The sequence below is a fragment of the Gossypium hirsutum genome, chromosome A03, assembly GCF_007990345.1.
Source record: "Gossypium hirsutum isolate 1008001.06 chromosome A03, Gossypium_hirsutum_v2.1, whole genome shotgun sequence".
NCBI classification, from domain to species: Eukaryota; Viridiplantae; Streptophyta; class Magnoliopsida; order Malvales; family Malvaceae; genus Gossypium; species Gossypium hirsutum.
In genome coordinates this window covers 52,944,114-52,954,165 of record NC_053426.1, presented here as the reverse complement: position 1 = coordinate 52,954,165, position 10,052 = coordinate 52,944,114, and the positions used below count along the sequence as shown (strand labels likewise).

The 10,052-nt window shown below is 37.0% G+C and overlaps 1 protein-coding gene across 4 annotated transcripts; it reads right to left on the bottom strand.

Annotated features, from left to right (window-relative positions):
• Nucleotides 1-2,122: 2,122 nt before the first annotated feature.
• LOC107948427 (probable boron transporter 2) lies at nt 2,123-7,983 on the bottom strand. 4 transcript variants are annotated; one of them, XM_041109371.1, is made up of 13 exons: nt 6,815-7,983; nt 6,426-6,557; nt 6,185-6,267; nt 5,909-6,101; nt 5,680-5,818; nt 5,312-5,477; nt 4,947-5,113; nt 4,647-4,820; nt 4,428-4,523; nt 3,928-4,065; nt 3,528-3,847; nt 2,943-3,213; nt 2,123-2,694 (listed from the first exon to the last, which is right to left on the bottom strand). In XM_041109371.1, the coding sequence occupies exons 2-13, from the start codon at nt 6,527-6,529 to the stop codon at nt 2,398-2,400; spliced, it is 2,148 nt and encodes a 715-aa protein (XP_040965305.1). In that variant the 5' UTR covers nt 6,530-6,557; nt 6,815-7,983; the 3' UTR covers nt 2,123-2,397. The 4 variants fall into 4 exon arrangements, with proteins under 4 accessions (XP_040965305.1, XP_016738458.2, XP_040965314.1 ...); XM_016882969.2 differs by having other exon boundaries at nt 6,426-7,983; XM_041109380.1 differs by lacking the exon at nt 4,428-4,523.
• Between the last annotated feature and the right edge of the window lie 2,069 nt (nt 7,984-10,052).

The window sequence follows — 10,052 nt, the reverse complement described above, 5'->3', positions numbered from 1 at the left end:
GAGAGCTAGGTCATACAGTTACAGAGGTGGTTTGGTTTGAGTCTCTATTGTCTGAACTGCATGTTTCAACTTTAAGAAAAACCACAGTATGTTGCGATAACTCAGGTGCTATTGTTGTATCTGCAAATCCAGTGTTGCACTCAAAGTTTAAGCACGTTGAGTTAGACTTGTTCTTTGTTCGAGAAAAGAATGCAGCTAGAAAGCTTAGTGTGGGGCATATTCCAGCAAAGAAGCAAGTTTTAGATGTCTTTACCAAACGCTTGTCAGCCCCCTTGTTTACAAAATTCAGACCGTATCCTAAAGTGGTTGCGAAAGTTTGAGAAATCAACAGAAATCGAAAAGATGGAGGCATGTTAAAGGAATGGAAACAGTTATGACAATTAGTAATTAGTAGTTAGAGCTTAGTAGCTATGGTTGTTACAGTTAGTTAACTATTAATACCTTGTGTTATAAATGTTGTGCAATGTACTCTGAAAATCAATATTATTCAATCAGTTTACTTCTCTTGATTCATTTCTATAGTTCTCATTACTTCATGACCATAACACTTACTTGCCATCTGCTAGCAGTGACTAGATGGAATGGTTGTTCGCTAATCTTTTGTCGAAACATTGGATTGCTAGTCCTAAACTCCCATGGTATCTTGTTTTCTCATTCACTTTCTGGGAACTTTGGCTTAGTAGAAAATTGTTTTGTTTTTAGTAGAAGATCAGGATAAGGAGAATTTAGATATAAGGTGGTGGCCAAGGCTTGTGAAATTTTAGCCATCAATTCTTCGATTCATATACGTTACCCGCCTTCCCCTATAGCAGTCAAGTGGCAGCCACCGAGCATCGGATGGAAGAAATTGAACACTGATGGCTCTGCCATTGGGAATCCAGGGAGAGCAGGGGCGGGTGCCTTAATTAGGGATCATGACTATATCTGGGTTAAGGGTTGCTACAGGTTCATCCCCAAGGCGAACAACATCGAAGTGGAACTGTAGACGCTTAGGAACGGACTTACATTAGCAGTGGACTTAAATCTATCGTACTTAGGGATTGAAGTTGATGCAACTGCAATTATTAATTTCCTATCTAATTTATCAACTGTTTAACTCTTTGTTGGCGATGATTGCAGGATGCTTTGGATTATTATCCCGAATACTAGAGTTAAACATGTTTTTAGAGAAGGGAATCGGAGTGTTGATGCTTTGGCTAATCTCGAGAGCAGGTCTTTTTGTAACCAGCCCCATGAAGCTATTTTGTCGACTGTTTTAGCTGAGGCATGGGACCTCCTGTTTGGCGTTGTGTTCTGTAGGATTTTGAACTTGGTTTTATGTTATAAAGGGCATTCTTTTTTCTACCAAAAAATCTCAATAATAAAAAATAAATAATAAAACTAAAAAAAGCGACATGAAACTATTTTCATTATACTATCATGTGATGCCTGACGACTATGGTACCAAAATTGCCTGCACTTTTTTTTTTTTATCTGTAAGAATGTAAACATTAAGGTAGAAGAAAATAAAGCTAAAGCATATACTCCCTTTGCTGACTAAAGAGATTCCCACTCAGCATCAGATAGCTATAATTTGAAGCCTGACAGATTTGAAGTGTGCATTTATCAGTGCGCCACGCTTTGTGAGGACTACTTTTATGTAAAACTTTGTACCTAAGAAAATATCGAGTAAAGGATACAAGCACACAGACGGAGGAAACTGTTATGCTTTCTATCCACTGCAGACCAGAAATGTGAGAGGTACGGGTTTTGGTTTTGAGGATTCATATTTTTTCTGTTGTAACATTTTTAAAATATATACAATGTTCTAATACTTGTAAACCAATAAACAAAAGTTTTATAAGTAATCAAAAATTATATTGGATTACTTTGGAAGAATTTCCATTTTCTCATTCATCATTTAATATTTAAATATTGTTTTACAAAAAATTAATATAGATATTCTTTATAGAATATAATACTCTCACTATATTTTACTCAATATTTAGTGGACTATATTTGTCTGTGAAAAACACAGTCACTCATTAAATTTTATTGTATAATCAGAGTTTATTTTTTAATAACTCTTTTTTGCACAACAAAATATGGTAAAAACAAATAAAACTTCAAAAAAAAAGTGAAATGAACACTTTAAAACCTTAGCTTTAATTTTATATAAATTTACCGTACATGAGGTTTTTTTTATTAGTTTGTAAACAATTGGCATACGTGCTGTTATTCCATGCTTCGGTAGTAAAGGGTAAAATAATAAAGTAAAAGAAGTGTCAATCACCCTATTGTTAAGACGGAACAGGAAAAACACACTGAAACAAAAGACCTCTCGAGTTGCACTGACATTTAAACTTATCAAATCACACCACTAAATAGACATTAAAAAAGAAGACTTTTTTTTTTCTTTTAGATTGATGATGAAGCACGACTACTTTGTCCAAGTGTAGATGGCCCAGGACTGGGAGTTTGCTTTAATTCAAGTCCCTTTTCATTCTTTCCCCTCAGTTGACTAATCCGAGGACTATAGGCATTTTGAAAGATCCCTCGGCTGTAAGAAGGTTTTATGTCCCCTACTGAAGATGGAGTTGTACTTGATACTTTAGGACTCTGTGTACGCCGGATTTCTCCACGGCTTCTTGTCATAATTTCATCTAGAATTTCTAAACCATCGATATTAGTAGCTGTTGCCTGCCTTTCCTGGTCCTGTCCAGTATACAAACATCATGATGTATCAGGAAAGATCTAAGAGAGCAGTCTGATCCATAAAATGAAAATATGCTCTCTTTATGCCATTCAAATATCGGCAACAGTGTATACAGTTGCTGATACGGTTGCCAAATGCAGTTTTGAATCCAGTTATGGCTATAGAGGACAAAGTGAATCAAACACTAATAGCAGCCTGAGCTAAGAACAAATCCGTGATGAGCAAAAGTGAGGTTTAGAAAGCATACTTCAAATGTCATGTTGTAGGCAATGGCTGGAGCTTCCTCATATTCTGCGGCATCAAGGTCCTGAAGATGGGCACTTTTGAAAAACTTGGGGAGCAAATATTGGCGCACTGGCACAAGAAGCATGATCAAAAGTGGGAAAAGGACTCCAGCTATTGGGATCCATGTTATGCCAAAGCATACTAGCAAGTAAACTGTCTGGAACAAGGTAAAGGTGGCGATAGTTTTGAAAGGTACAGTCTCAACAGAGGTTGCATGAGAATCCTCCAACACCCTGACACAACAGATCATGCAGGAATTCAGATATCTAATCTTCAAAGAATAAAAGCAAGTCGTAGTATTAGAGCAGAACTACTAAGATTATTCATCTTTTATTAGCATTACTTGATGTGAGAAATGACTGTCTACATACAAGACAGTTTTTATGACAAGCTATGACGCGAAATGAGCATTAGAATACAACTGTCTACATACAAGGGCCCTGAACTAGGAAGAGGAGCACGTGCTAACTTTGGCTACATAAAGACTATAACAGCTAGTACTCAAAAGCAAAAGGAAGTTAAAAGAGGGGAAGAAACAGAAACATACTTGTACCGCCGACCTGGAGCAGTGAAAAGCAACAATATTCTCTCCCAAAATTGATTTCCTGGCAAGCTTTCGATGGCCATGAAAGCAAAATAACCCCAAAGAACCGAAGTGGGGATCTTCTTAAGTAGAGGCATAGCAGCAACACACGCACCAACCATCAATGCCTGAAGCAAGTTACTGAAACGTTGTTCTTTGACTTCTACAGGTAAAAGCTCATCGATTTCCTTATCAACGTCAAAAATGGTCTCGTCAACAGGTGCATTAATGTTACTAGTACTTGAAGCCAGTTGGACAGTGGATTCTTTCAGTTCTTTCAGTCCCTATTTTAACTAAAAGGTAAGGGCGGCAAGGGACCATAATAGATGTTGCAAATCAAAATTATGAATACAAATTAATCTACCAGAGTGGATGGAAGCTGATAGACAAGTGGAGTCTGCATCTCATTGTATGCCTCTTGCATGCTTTGATATAGTTGACTCAGGCTTGAGTTTTTACTAATACTTTTCCGGGCAGTTGATACAAGCTTATTATGCAAAAGCTGTTACCAATAAAACAAAAGAACCAATCACAATGATTCACATATGAAAGCAGAACTGTCTACATTAATAATCAGAAATATAGTTAGAAGACAACAAAATATCATAGGAAACTGGAAATTTTGCTCCCAATATGTAAGAAAATTGTTCGAGCTTCTGTGTCATACCCTCAGGAGACAAATCTAATTTTAGAAATTACTTTGTGAAACGTTAACAAAACAATACAATGAACAAGGAAAGACAAAGAAGAGTTGGGTGGCCAATTCTTGTAACCACATACAGAATGACAGGAATTTCAGTTAATTTATGTTTGAGCCTGACACATAATACATTTGTATATTGTCAACTAGCAAACCATCTATACCTGATGTTTAAGAGTTGCTAAACTTTTTGTATGCATAGGGGACTGTGGAATAACACCATTAGATGGTGGAATGCCAATAAGACCACATAATATAACCTGGTCAAATCATATTTAGAGTTAAGACAAAAAAATAAAATAAAAGCTTTCTGCAGAAAAGAACAACATTTGTTATGTAATAGGTTCATCATTAAAAAAAAATTAAGCATGTTAATGGCGCACCAGAAAACCCAAAAGAAGAAGGTCATAATGGTATGAAGGTGGCTTTTTCAGATTGAACTCTTTCTGTTGAGCAAGTTGAGATGCTACACTGTGGTCAAAATAGTAAAGGACGGCAATCATGGTTGCTGGAATAAATGCTCCAACTATGTAAAGAGGGGGCACATTCACCATTTCCTGCATACTCACAAAAAAGAAATGAGTCTCTTGGCAGGTTTTGAAGGAAATTCAACAAAAATTAGCTCCCACGAAGGGAAGGCAGTAAACTGATGCTAAAGATTTGAAAACCAAAAAAGGATTCACCTTGATAACAGTCCAATTAGAATATGCACCGGGAGACCATGGGTTTGGACTGAAAAGACGCCTTGGAATACCTCTTGGAACATCATTAACGGGTATGTAGGAAACAGCAGTCCACAAAAGCACCATAAGTGGCACCCCATAATCTGCTACAAAGCCTCGAAGCCAGCCTATCAAAATAAGATACATAAGTCAGTGAAATAAGTAAGGAAGACAAAAGTATGAGCTTTCTCTAACCAGGGAACTGAACAAAGAGATAACCTAATGATGAAAGAAAGATCTAGACAGTAATTGGGCTACGGAACTATTCTTAAAGTGGAAAAAACGAATGTAACAGACTCTAATAAATTGGAAATACACTCCAATACCAGTTCCATAGCGCCAGGATCTTGCTTTACGGCTCTTTAGTGCAGTAAGGAGGAGGCCAAAGGACAGAACCAGTGCAAACATTCCATTCCCAAATCGCCAAGAAGCCTGCAATGCTGTTTGCTCAGGATTTTCTCTGTGAGGAATGCCAAACTCCTCCACAATTCCCTGTAGAATTCAATTCATTATGTTCAAATTTAGCAAATTCTTGGGAGGGAATGTATGAGAAAAGTATCAGTACATTTTAATTTTAAATAACACTAGAAGAAAGTAAGTGACACTTAAAAGCCTGCACATAAAAATTTCAGTTATCCTGATCATAAGAATAGATCATTTCATTTAATAATGTTAACTATATAAGGGTACTCACCCGAATAGCTTGCTGCATGAAAAGCATCGCAATTAGTAGACCAAATAATTCACCAGCAACACGTGTAAAACGATTTATTATAGAACATGCCCCTAAAATTGCCAATATGAAAAGCAAAAGTGCCGTCCAGACACAAACCCTGATAGTCCATCAAAGTAAAGAAAAAAGCTCAGTGCCATCAGACAACCTATCTGGTTCAGTACTCAAGTATGCTGGAATCAAAGAATACCATCCAGTCCAGGCTAAGAAGAGTTTATGCCCCAAATCCTTTCGGTCCTTTGCAAAGTTGAACATAAACGTATACATCAATACTGTTGGCTCTGCAACTCCAAGTATGAGCAAGGGCTGTCCTCCAACAACTGAATGAATGATTCCACAAAGTGCTGTCGATGCAAGAGTTTGTACTGCAGTCAAACTTCCATCTAAAACAACAAGAAAGTATCACTGAGAAATCATGAAAAACATAGCAGAACATGTTATACATGTATAATTGTCTAGTCCCCACCTGTATTCCTTTCCAACTGCTCTCCGAAAGATATAACTGGAATTGCCGAAGCGAAGAATATATATGTCGTTGGAGCAAGAATCCTAAACAATCAAAAACTAAATATGTTATATCTTTAAAAAGCATTACTTTGAAATTATAGTAGCCTTTTTAATAGTGATGTTCACAAGCTTCAGATAATTCTTCGTTGAGCTCATTGTATCCTTTGCATAAGTGGAGCTGGGCAATGGATGTTACAAACCTGATATCTGCACTTAAGCCACCAGTCCAGTCTTGCTTGTAGCATAAAAGCCTTCCTTTCAGATCATTCTTGATTCCACGGAATGGAACAAAAGTTTCTTCCATGGTACCTCAATGTTGACTTTTCTTTCACCTTCTCAGTTGACAGAACTCAATGAAAGACAGAATACAAGACACAACACACTGAAAAAGATTGAAGGACTCGAGAGGCCAGTATGGAAACTAAAGTTGCATAAGGTAAGATAATTAAGTTGGTGAAATTATGGGTAGAAAGATAACATTTGGCTGGTCATTGTAGGAGAAAAATGATGGGAGTTTATCATTTTTCCTATGTGTAAATTGACCCTTGATAAGGGCAGTAATGAAATATTCAAAATAAAATAAACTTACATTTCAATGAATGTGTAAAGAATGATTTAAATATATTCCTGTGAAAAGAATCAAATTAGATATGAATCAAAACACCTGAAATTCAGTTTGTCTGCAAAAAAAGTCAAGGGGCCTAAGTGCTAGCGAGCAAATTCCATAAGTGAATTTAATAAAGGTCTTAGTTAACGGAACGGAACCAAAAAATGCTATCCATATCTTCAGATCGAAATTAATAATCAAATTCAACCAAACTTAGATCCATAATCCTTCTCTATTTACCTTTTTTTTTTACAAAACAGAAGCTTTCTTGATATCAACTAAATCCCGCCAAAATTAAACCAACAAGCACAAAGGCAGTTAGATCTTTGACAAATTACATGCTACAATCTTACATGCTAAAAAAGCCAAACAGGAATCTCACATAAGTTAAAAGTTTTAAAGAGTTTAAAAGCAAAATACCAGAAACTTAACGAAAACCCATCATCCTAAACTCCATTTCAGATCGTTTATTACAATCTAAAGCAAATGGGCGTTGATAAAAATCCAAGAAGAAACCTTTAAGATAAAAAAAAAAGTGGCAGTGGAGCAATATTAACGAGAATCCATAACTGGAAACATACCAGCACAAGTTTAAAGCAATTTTAAAGAAATGAGCATTAATCAAACAGAGAAAGGAAGCAAAAAAGACAATTTGATCAAGATTACATTATAAGAAAGAGACCCTTTTCTCAAGGAAGAACGCAAAACAGTAACAAAAAAAGAAACAGACAAGGAGAAGAATGAGAGTAACAGGTTGCAGTGAGAAAGCTTAAGAGGAGTAAAGGGAAGGAGAAGGGGTAGAGAAATATGTGTGAATAAAAGGAGGAGAAGCTAAGAAGACAAGTAAAGGCAGAAGTAGGCAATGGAAAGGAGAGGAAAGTGGAAAACCAGAGATTGAGATGAAGATTTTGGTAAACAAATTCAGGCAATGAACAAGAAGATTTTTGGCGTTAAACGAGATAGTGTGCGGTGAGTAAGCATAAAAAAAACATTTCCTTTCAGCAATGAAAAATAAAGATGGCGAAAGGTAGTGTGGGCTAACGGTTGCTGACAAAACTGGAATTCTTAATTTAATAAAGCTTAATGTAAGTTTTGGGAGGCAAAAGTTGTGATTTGAGAAAATGAAAACGTAACCGAAAATAGGCAAATCATAAATGCGGCTTAGGCTTATCTTCTGAATTGATAACTTAAGCATGGTGTTGACATTTTTGGAATCTAGTCCTAAAGTTGAGCAAGTGCTTGTCCTTACATTTAACGGTTGTATTACAAAAATCAACATTCATTACCTATGTTCAAACCTAATTTCACGCCTGCTTTATATCTTTTCAATAATTATTTTCTTAATTTTTTCGATTAAAAGTTAAGTTTATATGTTTCTATATTCTAAAAAACCTTAAAATCTGTTTTCAGATATTAAAAAAAAATTATTACAACTCTTAACTCGATTGACATCAGCATTATTGTCAATTTATGAGATTATAGGTTCGAGCGCACTAATATTCTTTTATCTCTTAATTAAGGGTTGAGTTGTTTTGCAGATATTATTATTTGAGTATAAATGTTAGGTTTGGGTGTCCATAATAGGCAACATATTAACATTAACATTCAAGATATCGATTGAGTCTTAGTTCAGTTGAGATTAACATTATCCTTAATGTATGTTAAATTTCAAGAATACTGAATAAAACTTCATCCATCATTTCTTCTTGTATATCATCTCATGCAAAGTACGTATGTATATATACAGTAAGTCAACAGCAGTTACAACTGCCCTTACCTAACTAACTGTTAACAACTAACCAACACTTCTTTATCTCCTAATATTCCTCATACTCATCCATTCCCTGACTAACTAAAATCCCCCTAGTTTGTGTTAACCACTCGAAGTAAATCCTGAAACCGGTTAAACCCTGAGGCTGACAAAGGCTTTGTTAGTATGCCTGCTAGCTGATGGGTCCCTGGGACATGACCAACTTGAACAACTCCAGCAGCCACCTTTTCTCTAACAAAGAAAATGTCTAGCTCCACATGCTTGAACTTGGAGTGCATGACTGGATTTCCTGCAACTGCTATTGCTGCTGAACTATCATACCAAATTAGTGCCTTTGGTAAGCTTGGAACACGCAATTCAGTCAGTAGGGATTGTATCCACGTCATTTCAGCGGTGACATGTGCAACACTCCTGTATTCCGCCTCTGCTGTGGAACGAGACACAACGTGTTGCTTTTTCGAGCTCCATGAGACCGGATTTCCTCCAAGGAAGATACAATACCCCGAGGTGGACCTTCGATCGTCAACGTTTGATCCCCAACTCGCATCCGAATAACCTTCAAGAAGGAATTTGGAAGCTCGAGTAAACTGTAATCCGTAATTCATTGTTCCTTGTAAATACCGTAGTATCCTCTTGACTGCTTTGAGGTGACCGGTTAGTGGTTTGTGCATGAATTGGCACACCTTGTTGACTGAATAGGCGATGTCAGGCCTGGTGATCACGATATATTGTAAGGCTCCTACGATGCTTCGATACTATGTTCATCTTCAAGGGGGCTTCCTTCCTCAGCAGTAAGACGATTATTTGCAACCATTGGTGTTGGGAGAGCATTGGATCTGTCCATAGCTACTTTTTGAAGCAAGTCTCTAATGTATTTAGTTTGAGACAAAACTATCCCATTCGACGTGTGCTTGACTTCAATACCAAGGAAATAGCTCAACTGGCCAAGGTCCTTCAATGCAAATTGACCATCAAGTGTCTTGACAAACTTATCAATTTCCTGTGAGTCACTGCCTGTAACGATGATGTCATCGACATACACTAAAACGTACAACAACGCATCCTCACGATGTCGAATGAAGAGCGAGTTATCCGCTTTGGAAGTGTTGAGCCCCATGGTCACCAAAAAATCCCTTAGTTTTTGAAACCAGGCTCGTGGAGCCTGTTTGAGACCATAGAGAGCCTTCTTTAACTTGCAGACCAGAGGCTCTCCATGTAAGCCATACTGTTCAAAACCTGGTGGCTGTGACATATAGATCTCCTCGCTCAAGTGTAACACCCTGAACCTGAGGCTGTCGCCGGAGTCGAACACGAGGTGTTAACAGACTTCAAACCACTTAAAAAAAATTTCCCAGACAAGCTGCCAATCTGCGTACTAGTCGCTTTAAAAATCATATCTTGAGTTCTGAAACTCGAAATCCAGTTCCGTAAAATTTCCCTGAAACTAGA